At 43.5% G+C, this 13,499-nt stretch overlaps 1 protein-coding gene across 11 annotated transcripts in view; it reads right to left on the minus strand.

The window, feature by feature from the left end:
- The window catches only part of UNC13C (unc-13 homolog C), a 769,821-nt gene that overhangs the window by 243,508 nt on the left and 512,814 nt on the right, over positions 1 to 13,499 (minus strand). For all 11 annotated transcript variants that reach the window (XM_033920485.1, XM_033920487.1, XM_033920488.1 and 8 more), the window contains 3 exons: positions 11,697 to 11,765; positions 9,718 to 9,807; positions 1,422 to 1,550 (listed from right to left, as the gene is read on the minus strand). In XM_033920485.1, the coding sequence (XP_033776376.1) occupies positions 1,422 to 1,550; positions 9,718 to 9,807; positions 11,697 to 11,765 (288 nt within the window). The remainder of the gene's footprint in view (positions 1 to 1,421; positions 1,551 to 9,717; positions 9,808 to 11,696; positions 11,766 to 13,499) is intronic.

The following is a 13,499-nucleotide window of genomic DNA, read 5'->3' on the forward strand; positions in this document are numbered from 1 at the left end:
GGCATAATCAAAAAGGGTATCACTACCAGAACGAAGGAGGTTATTTTACCATTGTATCGAGCGATGGTTCGCCCATATCTGGAGTACTGTGTCCAGTACTGGTCGCCGTACCTTAAGAAAGATATGGCGATACTCGAGAGGGTCCAGAGAAGAGCGACACGGATGATAAAGGGCATGGAGAACCTTTCGTATGCTGAAAGGTTGGAGAAGCTAGGGCTCTTTACACTGGAGAAGCGGAGACTTAGACGGGATATGATAGAGACTTATAAGATCATGAAAGGCATAGAGAAGGTGGATAGGAACAGATTCTTCAGGCTAGCCGAGCCCACAAAAACAAGAGGGCATTCAGAAAAATTGAAAGGAGACAGATTCAAAACGAATGCTAGGAAATTCTTCTTCACTCAGAGGGTAGTGGACACCTGGAATACGCTCCCAGAGGAGGTGATAGGGCAGAGTACAATATTGGGCTTCAAAAAGGGATTGGATGACTTCCTGAAGGATAAGGGGATTGAAGGGTATAGGTACAGGTATTAAATGAATAGGGGATGAAAGACTTAGGTAAGGTCCAATGACAGGTCACGGACCTAGGGGGCCGCCACGGGTGCGGACTGCTGGACATGATGCACCCCTGGTCTGACCCGGCAGAGGCAATGCTTATGTGTGTTTGTGTGTATATATGCGTGATGGAGAAAACTACAGGGGCATATGGTACAGCGATATCAGGTACCACTGCCACGGACACCTCCCTCCCTCGCTATGCCACTGTATTCAGTGCTTTAAAGATTATCATTTCACAAATGGGAAAGGCATGAAATAGGTTTAACAAGTGGCATGCGAGTGTCTGGCTGGTCTGCAGAGGAGCCCTACTTCATTATCGGGAAAAGTCTACTATCTAGAATGGCTCTTTTCTGACTATATAGGGATATGCATTCATTTTACAATAAAATGAAAATTACAACAAAAAAGGCTTATTTGGTTTTAGAAATGGAATTCAGCAAAAAAAAAAACCAAAAAACCAAAACCCCAACTCAAAATCAAAACAGTTGGCATATATCAAGTTTCAAGTTTTATTTTAGTTTGATGAATCGCTTATATAGTTTTACTAAGCGAGATACAACATTAATAATAATAATTAAAATAAAGGCATATATTTAAACATATCGTTTAAAATTTAAAATAATGGGTTAGACCGACAGACTTACAGATTAATCAATACACAAGGTAAAGAGGAACAGAACTACAATTCAATATTTTAAAGTACAGAAGAGAACCATAAAAGGAGAGAACATTAGGGAGGGTAAAATGGAAACCTGAAAGAAACTGATGTAAAATTTGAATATAATTTAAAGATTAAAAGCATCTTTAAAAAGAAAACTCTTAAGTTTCTGCAAAACAGATTGGCCTTCCATGATTAGTCCTACCTGATCAATCAGTTGGGTGTAGAGTTCATGGCAATTATCAAATATATACTTGTAAGTGGAGTCTAGGCAGGCTCGGACGCAGTCTTTTACAACCGTGCTGGCTCGGGGTGGACTTTGTAATTCCAGAACCTAGTGAAGAAAACATAGCACACTTCCACATTATCAGGAAAATGAAAGGAGCAGCTCTTCAGAAAATTTGGCCCTCACCTGGAAGATGCTTTAGCTACTAATTACATTAATGAGCATGGATGTCCAATCAGTGAATAGTCTTTGTGCAAAGTTGGATTCTCATAGCAGTGAGGAAAACAAAATGAGAGGAACATGACAGAGATATTTTCTTCCAGAATACATGATTTACTCTCAGGAAGGTAAAGAATAATGGTGTTTGACAGAAAAGATGAAGGGTTCCTCCGATGTATTCACATTCACTGATATTCAGTGGCACTAATCTTGGTAGCAGCTGCTGTACATTACTATAATGTTCTCCTTGTTTTATTTTCTTTTATTATTCTGACATCTCTGAGCTGAAGAACTGTTCCGGCACCTGAGGCTCCTTTGGATAATGTTACCACAGAGTGTTCTTGCATTTCCCTGGTAAAGACTATGGAGAACATCTTTAATGCTACTAAAATATGTCATGCGCACAACCACGGTATTCAGTAGGGAAAAATGTCTATAATATTTATCTAAGGCAGCAAGTAATAAAGTTAATTTATGGCTGAAACTGAATTTGAATATTAGCTACTTATGATGTGACCACAAATGTGAAGGATTTTCTATGTGGTAATGTAGGTGCAACCAACATTTTGGAGAACAATTTTCATAGTTATTTCCATGGCTAATCAGTATTTTAGCTGTGAAAATTGACTATTTGAAAATTCAAACACTATGCATATTTTTACCCACATTTACTGAAGGCATTCCCAGGCACAAGATTAAAGTAGGGATTGCAAAAATATATGTATCTGTGAATTTTCAAAATACATGCATCAATGATTGCAAATATTACATGCAGGAAAATCAGATATAACTTTGTGATGGTAATAATCACAGTCTACATATACTTTTCATTGATAATTATTGTAGCAAACCTTGCAGACAAAATCTGAGAAATACGCTGCACTCTGGACTGTTTCAATATCTAATCTTTCAAGACTTTAATTGGAAATCAGAACGTCTGGCCAACCACCATGTAAAACAACAGCATGGTGCACCTATTCTGTCCTTACCTTCCCCTATGACAGGAGTTGGTGGCAATGGATGTACAGTATGACGAGGCAAGGTGAGCTTTTCAGGTGTGACAATCAGAATGTACATGCAGAAGATGGACACCTCGGGAGCTGGATAGGTGATGAGCATGGGCAAGACACAAATAGGCATACTTTCCAGAGTATTGGGCATACAAGCTGCAGGAAGGCTATGGAAGTATGGTAGTGCAGGAAAATTACATCCCCAACCCTCCTCACAACACTACCTCACCATCCACATTATTACAGGCCAAGGCAGACACGGTGACCTCGCCTCCCAAAACAAAAACAACCGTACCAGGAACTCTGCCAATCTTATCCTCATCCTACCCTCCCTACCAGCCCCCACCAGCAATACTCTCAAATTTCCACTCATCAATGCAAGATCAGTTAACAACAAGATCTTCCTCCTCCATGACCTCATCTATGAAATCACTTGGGAAGCCCTCATGGTCACTTAAACCTGGCTCCAAAACAACAATGGGATTGCTCTAGGCAAATGGTGTCCTCCAGGCTACCAGGCCCTAGCCTGCTCACGCACCACTGGGAAAGGAGGTGGAGTGGCCACCATCGTCAAGACCTCCACCACACCAAAACTGGTAAACTCTATCAACATTCCCACCATAGAGGCTCTAGCCTTCACCATAGGCAATAAACACAAAATCACCCTCATCCTACTTTATAGAGCCCCCAACTCCCCAGCAGAAGCCCTAGAGTCCCTCCTCAAATTCATTACCGAACTAGCCATCTCTCAAAAACACGTGACCATCCTGGGAGACTTCAACTTCCCAGACTACCCCAACACCTCAGGACAGAGTGACAGCTTCCTCTCCTCCCTTACCGACCTGGGATTCCACCAAGCTGTAACCACCCCTACTCACTCAGCAGGCAACATTTAGACTTAATCTTCCCCCTTAGAGACCCGACTGCAGAGCCTCAACAAACAATCTGCACCACTACACCTGTCCCATGGTCAGATCACCACCTCATTGAGTTCCAACTCCCATCCGAAACTACCCCAGCCCCGCGGAAAGGCCCTATCCCACCCACCCAACGTCAACTTCCTAACACAGTCAACCCTACAGTCATGGCCACAGGCATTCACAATCTAAACAATACCTGCACCCAACATCCCCACTCCATCGACCTAGCAGCCTCCACCTGGCACTCCAACATCCAATCCCTCTATAATAGCCTTGCTCAGACAAAAACAACATGAATAACCACTAACAAAACACCTACTCCCTGGTATACCAGCAATCTCCGATCCATAAAAAGATCACTGAGGAAAGCAGAAAGAAACTGGATCAAACACCCAAATTCAGAAACCAAAGCTCACTGGGAAAACACATCTGTCACCTACAAAACTGCCATCCTAGAAGCAAAGAAAGCCTACTACTCTCACATCCTACAGAAAGTCCCAGCTAGATCCAAACAACTGTTCACCCTTACAAACCAACTCTTTGCCAACACCCAAGGAAAAAGCCACAACAACCCAACAGAACTTGATAGTGAGACTCTCTCAGATTTCTTCCAGTTCAAGGTACAAACCATTCGCAATAATCTTGACACCACCACCAGCACCAACCCCCACCAGCATACCCCCAGCCTAACCCAAGTACCCCATCCCCTGCCACTCTCTCCCAACTTCACATGGCCACCCATGCTGAGGTTCTCAAAACCCTTAGAGAACTCAAGCCCTCCAGCACCATCCTCGACCCCTGCACATCCAGCCTCCTATTGTCCACAGAAGATGCCATGGCAGAATCTATCCTCCCCATCATTAACTTCTCCCTCTCCACGGGGACAGTACCTCTCAGCTGGAAGTTGGCTATTATCAAACCCACTCTCAAAAACCCCACCCTCGACCCTAATGAACCCAGCAACTACCGCCCAGTCTCCAAACTCCTAGAACGAATAGTGCTTCGCCGATTACACCCTTTCATCGAATAACAAGCTGCCCTGTCCCCTGCACAATCTAGCTTCCAAACAGGCCACAGCACAGAGTCAGTATTCCTGGATATCATTGATGACAGCTAGTTGATACTCGACATGCCCTACTAGTCCTACTTGACCTCAGTGCTGCCTTTGACACTGTCGACCACCACCTCCTCTTATCCAGACTCTATGACCTTGGAATCAAGGACTCTGCCCTCCAGTGGTTCACCTCCTTTCTTCACCAAAGAACCCAAACAGTCCTACTAGGGCTGCACAACTCTAACTCCAAGCCTATCAAATACAGCGTTCCCCAAGGTGCCCTTCTATCACCCCTCCTATTTAACTTCTATATCAGACCTGTCATCAATATGGTCCAGAAGTACATTAAAATCCACTCCTACGCTGATGTCATCCAGATGCTCCTCCCACTAGGCGAAAACCGATCATCCCAAATCGCCAACCTCCAACTCTGCTTCTCTGACATGAAAACAAACAACAGACTACAGCTGAATACCTCCAAGACCGAACTTTTATGGATCACACACCCAACACTATCATGGGACTCCACCTTAGTAACAGCAGCAGATCAGGTACGCAGCCTAGGAGTAACTTTAGATGGCCACCTGTCCCTGTCCATCCACATATCTCAAGTAGTCTCCACCTCCTTCTACTACCTCCGCCAACTGAGAAGGATCAAACCCTACATCTTCAAACCTGATCTAGGCCAACTCCTCTACACCTATACTCTCTCCAGGATGGATTACTGCAACTCCCTATTTAATGGCTTAGCCAAAAAAGATCTCGAGGACCTCCAGCATGTACAAAATGCAGCAATCTGCTTTCTACACAGCCTCAATTACCACGACCCCATCTCCCCAGCCCTCCGCATAGAGCACTGGCTTCTGATTAACCAACACTGTGCATTCAAGGCCCTGGTAGTAGTGCATAAAATAATCTACGCCACCACCCCAGCCTACATAGAATCCAGGCTATCCCTGTACACCCCCACCCGCCTCCTCCGCTCGGAAATGGAAAAACACGTATGCATCCCCCCAGGAAGGTCTCTCCTGACAGAAACCACCTGCAAATGCTCCTACAGCCACTTCATCCCCCAACTCTGGAACCAACTCCCCCCGCAAATCAGATTACAGAACTCATTGATGACCTTCCGGAAAGTGGAAAAGACCCTCCTCTTCAACTAAAATTACAACTGCAATCTACCCCTTTGCCTCCTTAAATTCTCCCTTCCTTCTACCCTCTCTTCTTCATTCTTAACCTGTACTTAAATTGCTGTATAGTCCTTGTACTTAAACTACTGTATAGTCTTTGTACTGTCCAAATGTATTTCACTGTGAATGTTAGCTAGTAGGCTGTTCTGAGCTACTGGGAGGACGGGATAGACATCAAATTAAATAAATAAATAATAAATAAAGATTCTGGTCATCCAACCTTACTATTCACTCTGCTAAAATGTATATAATCATCAATTAGGTTTCAGAATAGAATTCATCAGGCTAAGGAACTAACAGCAGATCTTCTAGACAGGGCTGGTTTTAGGTATGCTGGGGCCCAGGGCAGAAATTAAGGAGGGGGGCCCTGATCCCTTCTCCTCCCTGCAACTCCCCCCCCCCAATCGCCCCCACCTGCTATTACTACCACAAATAATGCAACTTTAAATGACTTCTTCACAACAAAACCCAGACAGAGCTTTACAAAATCAAGAACAAGGGATCACAAATAGAAACTGAACTGGGAACTCCAAGAAATTATAGTCCAGCAAGTATCACAACAATGGAGTAATAAAACCAAATATGCACATCTTTTAGTACTGAGCACACAGGGGTCCTGGACGCAGATACACCAAAAACGAGCCACCCCCATGTTGTGGCTGTTGGGGATCCCAAAGCCCTGCCAATTGAAGACCACCTCCTCTGGTCTGGCAGCCAGAAATCTCCAAGCTTTGTAGTTAATATAAGAACATAAGAATAGCCCCTGAGCTGCCACCAGCTGCAGAGCTTGAAGAGCTCTGGCCATTGAACTGGAGGAAGAGGTCTTCAGCTGGCAGGGTTTTGGGATCCCCACCAGCTTAGGTATTTATTTGCATTTGGGCAGGGGGCATGAGAGAGGACAGGAAGAAAATGTAGTTCCCACTTCACTTTGGGCTTAGGGGTACTGCTCACCCTCACCCCTCACTCCCCCATCAGCTGTCTGGTAAGCCACTGGATATAAAAATAAAGATCTGTGATGCACAGATCCCAAATCTCCATTTTAGGAAACATGTTTTCCAACTATCCATGAACCCTTCCATTTGAGTGACTCAATCGGCCCTCAGAAATGCCACCAGTTGTTCAATACACTTTCATAACCACTGGCTTTATGCATCCAATCCTCACTGGGTCGTATTTATAATAAATATTACTCAAGAATGAGATGTTTTAAAGTGTCTCGTGTCTATAATTAATACTTAGCTTGGGTGGTAGAGAGTAAGGGATCAGCATGCCGACATGTTTCACCCGTTGAGGGGTTTCTTCAGGGCTAACAATCCCTTCATTTAAACATTGTTTCACAATGCAGCCACCCAGTAATCTCTATCAAGCGTTGTGAAACAATGTTTAAATGAAGGGATTGTTAGCCCTGAGGAAACCCCTCAACGGGTGAAACATGTTGGAGTGCTGATCCCTTGCTCTCTACCACCCAAGCTAAGTATTAATTATAGACACGAGACACTTTAAAACATCTCATTCTTGAGTAATATTTATTATAAATACAACCCAGTGAGGAATGGATGCATAAAGCCAGTGGTTATGAAAGTGTATTGAACTACTGGTGGCATTTCTGAGGGCCGATTGAGTCACTCAAATGGAAGGGTTCATGGATAGTTGGGCTTGATAGAGATTACTGGGTGGCTGCGTTGTAAAACAATGTTTAAATGAAGGGATTGTTAGCCCTGAGGAAACCCCTCAACGGGTGAAACATGTTGGCGTGCTGATCCCTTGCTCTCTACCACCCAAGCTAAATATTAATTATAGACACGAGACACTTTAAAACATCTCATTCTTGAGTAATATTTATTATAAATACGACCCAGTGAGGATTGAATGCATAAAGCCAGTGGTTATGAAAGTGTATTGAACTACTGGTAGCATTTCTGAGGGCCGAATGAGTCACTCAAATGGAAGGGTTCATGGATAGTTGGAAAACATCTTTCCTAAAATGGTGATTGCATGGTTACCTTCCATCTAGACAAGCTTTTCCAACGCCACACAAAGATCCCAAATCTAACATATTCCAGGTAATAAATTTAAAATAAAACACTTTCTTCTTCCTTTGTTGTCTGGATATTTTATTTTTCCAACATGCTGGTCCCATTTTGTCTCTTCTGCATTCCTGTGTCTTTTGATAATTTCCTATTCAGTGGTTGCTGTCCATAAATCTTTTCTCCTCTCTCCTAGGGTTACCAGATTTTTGTCTGGAGAAACTTGGACACATGGCCCCACCCCATTCTGCCTCTAGCCCTACCCCCACAAAGCCTCATCTTCGTTTTTCAACCTCTGGGCCACATCTGGAGGGTCTCTGAGCATGCACGGATGCATGTAATTTCATCCGCGCATGCTCAGAGGCCCTCCAGATGTGGCCGGGAGGTCAGGGCTTTTCAAAACCCAGACAAACTATTGGGTTTTGGAAAGTCCGTCCAGGCACCCAGACAGTCCTCTGAAGAGAGAGAGCATGTCCAGGTTTTCCCAAACGTCCGATAACCCTATTCTCTCCTGTCTTGTTTCATTCCCTCACTACACCTGTCTTTAATATACTGATCTCTCCTTTTTTGCTCTTCAATCCACTCAAATGCCACCCTTTCCTTCTTTTTACTTTTCAGCTACCTAGCAACTTCCCATCTCCCTTTCTCATGCTTAGCTCTCCCTTTTCCCATCTCACACCTTTCCCAGTCTCCTATACCCTTCTGTCTTTCATCTACTCCTCACTACCACATTTCTATTTCTGTACTCACTATCTTCCTCTCATTCATCTCCATGCAACCCCCATCCCTTGGCCCTTCCCACAATTTCACGCTTATCCCCTCCCTCCATGCTTGTAGCCCAGCATATCCCTGTCCTTTTTCCTTCACTATCTTCCTATCCAATCTCTCTTCCCTCTTGTCCCTCCCCCCAATCAGTCATCTCACCACCTCTCTCTTCCCTCTCCCTCAGGGTCTAAGGTTGTTTCCGCTCTCTTTCCTGCTGTTCTCTCCTCCTGTCACCCTATGATCCAGCCCCCCTCCAGCCCTTGTCCAACATTTCCCCTTCTCTCCCTCCCTCTCATCACCTGCTCCAAAATATTTCTTGTTCTTCCCAACTGCCCTTCCATCTAGCATCTTCCCCTTCCAAGGCCTGCCAGCTTCAACTCATTTACTGTTCTCTCTCTTCCGTCACTGCCAAAGCCTGTACACAAATTTAACACGGGCCATGGGGCTCTAACAGTGCGCGTGCCGCTGACGGCTTCCCTCCTCCTTCCTTCCCCCTCATGACGTTGCTTCCAATTTCATTGATGGAGGAGGGAGTCCAGCAGCAGCTCGTGCACTGTTAGAGGCTTGCGGCGTGTGTTAAATTTGTTTACAAGCTTCAGCAGCGGCGGGAGAGAGACAGCAGTAAAGGAGTCAAAGGAAGAGAAGTTTACTATTTCACCATGCAGTCGAGGGCCTCCTGTATCTGTGGGGCCCAGGGTAACTGCCCTGTTTGCTCCCCCTAACGCCGGCCCTGCTTCCAGACTATGCATGGAGAGGGTGTGTGGGGAAGAAGGGAGAAAAGTCTATAATTAAGTTTTAGTTTAGTTTAGAAGTGCCAGATCACACACAGTGGAGAGTGAGAGAGATGCTGGACCACACATTAGGGAGAGATGCTCTACAATACCAACAAGAGGGGAGAAGGACCCAGGGGTGGAGGGAGGAAAGAGATAAGAAGGGATATTGGACCTGGGGTGATGATTGAGGTCTCCTAAGCACATTTTATCAGCACCACTAGTTAAGAAGGGCAAAAAAGTACAACTTTTCTTTAGATGAACATGCAAGACCTTCTCCTTTTTTTAAAATGAATGCTAAAGCCTGGAGAGATTCATACCTTCATTCGAAAAAATGTTATGCTTGTTAGCAGATCTACAGTCGATTTCAAATCTTGGAGCCTTTCATGACTGGTGGCAGGAAAATTGTCCTGGTCAGTTTTTAAAAATGAAAATGTTGAGAAAAACATAGGTAAATATATTTAGTAAAAATGTTCATAAGCATGCACTCTATACTTTTTTTGAGTGGTTAAAAGATTAAGGGGCACAGTTATCATCACAGTCAGCCATTTTTACTAAGCAGCCACATGAAGTAGCTTAGACTGCCAGGAATTGGGCAGGTAAGCCCATTTGGGGAGTGGGTAGCGCTTGATGTTCCAGAGAGATGTGAAGTGGGAAGGAGGAGATCCTGTAGGGAGAAGGGTTCTTCATGGTCTGGAAGGTGAGAGGGGGTCATGGTCTTCTAGAGGGAAAGAGGGAGATTCTGCAGGGGATGGCATGATGTGCTTCTAGGGGATAGGGTTGAGATTCACCAGAAGTACTTATATGGGTCTCTGTTGATATTAGCCAGGACCTACATAAGCTCCAGCACCTAGCATAAAACAAATTAGCCCCAGATATTCAATGCTGATGCCTAGACATAACCCAACATTCTGGGGATAATTCTGCTCGCAGTTGTCAGCATTAAAAAAAAGCCACTGAGGCCCAGATTCTGTAAACAGCACCATTGTTAGCGGTTGCCTTAAAAATGGCTGCTGATCGCATGTTAATCACGCAATGGTGCCATTTATAGAATCGCAGCTTCAGAAAAGGAAAGCGCTGGAAATGTAGGCCAGGGTTTTCAAGGCCTACATTTCCGGTGCCTACCTTTTACATGAATTGCGCCTACGGAGGCACTGTATGATGCCTAATGCCACTTATAGCATCAGCCATCGTAAAGCGCATCCATAGGTACAACGTAGCTGCCATTTTTTAAGGCACCGATAGTCACTAGTGGCGTAGTAAGGGGTGTGGGGGAGGGGCGGTCCACCCCTGGCACAGTCTTCCTAAGGGCACAGCACCCCTCCTCCTCTGCTCCATGCTCTTCTCCTTGCTGCACATACGTGACCCTTACCTTCCCCTGTACCTTTTTCACTTCCCTGGTGTGAGGTTGCTACCCATGTCAGCATCGGTGCTCTCTCTGACATCACTTTTGGGACCCACGCCTAGGGAGGGCAAGTCAACACTGACGTGGGCATGCTGCTCACGCTGAAGTTAAAAAGGTATGGGGAAAGGGGCGTGCGCACGGCAGGGGTGGGAGGGGAAGGGCGCTGCTCACCCTTACTACGCCATAGGTAGGCATCTTTATTTTGACTTTTAAAATGCTTTTTCATTTTTTTTTTTTTTTTTAAATGGTGCTTTCAACTTAAGTTAGGCACTTGTAGGGCGTCTAACTTAAGGTGCTATTTATAGAATTATGAGCCTGACTGCTGTGAGCTGACTATCAACCAGTGTGTTATTATGTAAAAATTGTGAAACATTTATGAAAACCACAACAGTACCATTGGGAAAAGAAACAATTTTCACTGTGTACCTAATTCTGTAGTTGTAGCCCAATATTTCTGAAGTTCTGCTTGATTATTGGGCTTTTGTAAAGATGGGTTGTTCTATTTTTAACCCGAGTTATTAGTGACTAGGACACATTGCATAAAATGGAACCTGTACTAAAATAGCATGAGTTAGTGGGGAATAGTAGTCTACATGGATAACGTCTCTCCTATACTGGCAAAGATCTGCTATTTTTTCTTATTCTCTGTGGTTATTTTAAATACATTTTAATAAAGACCACCATAGCATAAGGATTTATAAATTTAATATAGCTGGGTTTCACTGTAAAAATAACTTCAATAACATATTCATGTGCAAAATGAAGTTTGAGCCTGCAAACACCAAGCAATCAATGCATACACTAGAGACGAGCATTTCCATGTTTCACTGAATCAGAATTAACCTATATATGTACTGAGTTATACTGCATATGTTCCAATTCATTTGCACATACCCTGTATTTCGACAAGTCAATCCTCAAGGAGTTGTGTAATTGATCCAATAATTTTATGAACTTTTCCCTCTAAGAAAAGAAAACAGTGAATTTTAGATTATAGAGCAATGAGTTCCTCAAACACTATTCTTATGTTTATTATTTATTACATTAATTATATTCTGCATTATTGTCAAACTTCTTGGCAAATTACAATTATACATACACAGTTCTACTTACTACAGGCCCTCTTTAATCAAGCCACATTAGAGGGTTTTTTTTTTTTATCGAAGTCAGCTGCGGTAAAAGCTCCAGTGCTCATAGAATTCCTATGAGTTTCGGAGCTTTTAATGCAGCAGCTGGCAATAAAAAATCCTAACATGGCTTCATAAAAGGGGACCACAATAAATATCATAATACAAAACTGACAAGAAAATACTAAAAACAAAATTAAAACATTGTAAAAGCATTAGCCTCTGCCTCTATCCATTCATTCCTTAGTATTTCCCATTTCTGTCTAATTTCCCATATTTCTGAGTAGAATTCAGGTCTCCCAACATCCAGTAATAAGTAAACAAACTTTCAAGGTTTAAAAGCATGAGACTCACTTGCCAAATTTATCACCAACTATGTTAATTTAATTTTTATTATTATTTGATTTCTTTTAGGGAATAATTTTGTAGGTTAAAAGTACAGTGTTCCCCTGCGAATTCACGGTTCGCAATTCACGGACTCAGCTATTCACTGTATTTTCTGACTGCCTCTTCCGGTCAGATAATACATGGAATGTGTCCGTGAATCAGCCTTATGAACAGCCAATTTCTCCTCCTCTCCCTCCCTCCCCGGTCAGCCAATCAGCCTTCTGCACAGCCGATTCCTCCTCCTCTCCCCCCTGGTCAGCCAATCAGCCTTCTGCACAGCCGATTCCTCCTCCTCATCTTCCCCCCTCCCCCTGGTCAGCCAATCAGCCTTCTGCACAGCCAATTCCCCCTCCTCTTCCCGCCGGTCAGCCAATCAGCCGATTCTTCCTCCTCTCCTCCCTGCTGGCACCCCAGCTGCCCTCTCCTGCCTTTTTACAGACTCAAAACAGCATTCATGTTTTTTTGAAATTCACGGGTGTTCCTAGAATAGAACCCCCGCAAATTTCATGGGGAGTACTGTACTGAATTAAAATAAAAGTCAGGGTCAATATTAAGAAGATTTGTCCTGGTAACTTTTGGAATTACAGTAAAACCTTGGATTGCAAATGTTTTGCAAGACAACAAAACATTTTATTAAATTTTAACTTGATATACAAGCAATGTCTTGCAATACAAGCACATACAGTATACACACATCACAACTTAGCCGATGGTTCTTCGCTCTCTGACACTGCAAGAGTGTAGTGACTGTTCTAAACAAGCAAAGTCTTGCAATACAAATACTAAGGAGGTGGCCCTTTGGCTCAAGTGATCCGGGGTGGGGCAGGCCTACTAAGATGGACAGTTATATGGTGATATATGCAAACAGTCACTAAAATTTCTTACTATTGGTTCAAAGGATTCACTAGGTAGGGAAGACTGATAAGATAAGGCCACATTCCAGAATAAGAAAGGTTTGTGATATAAAAAAAATTGGATAAAAAGATACAGAACCAGATACACAAATATTGGGATACATTTTGATAAAGAAGGAACATGTGCTTCTTGCTGTAGGGGAAAGCCACTACCTCAATATGTATGCATGTACAAGAAGTGCCTCCTTATATGGTAGAAAATATGTTTGACCAATTATATGAAGGTAGGAAAAATGTCATCATATTAGGTATATAGGTAAAGAAGGCAG

Source organism: Geotrypetes seraphini, chromosome 14 (assembly GCF_902459505.1).
Source record: "Geotrypetes seraphini chromosome 14, aGeoSer1.1, whole genome shotgun sequence".
In the NCBI taxonomy this organism is placed as follows: domain Eukaryota; kingdom Metazoa; phylum Chordata; class Amphibia; order Gymnophiona; family Dermophiidae; genus Geotrypetes; species Geotrypetes seraphini.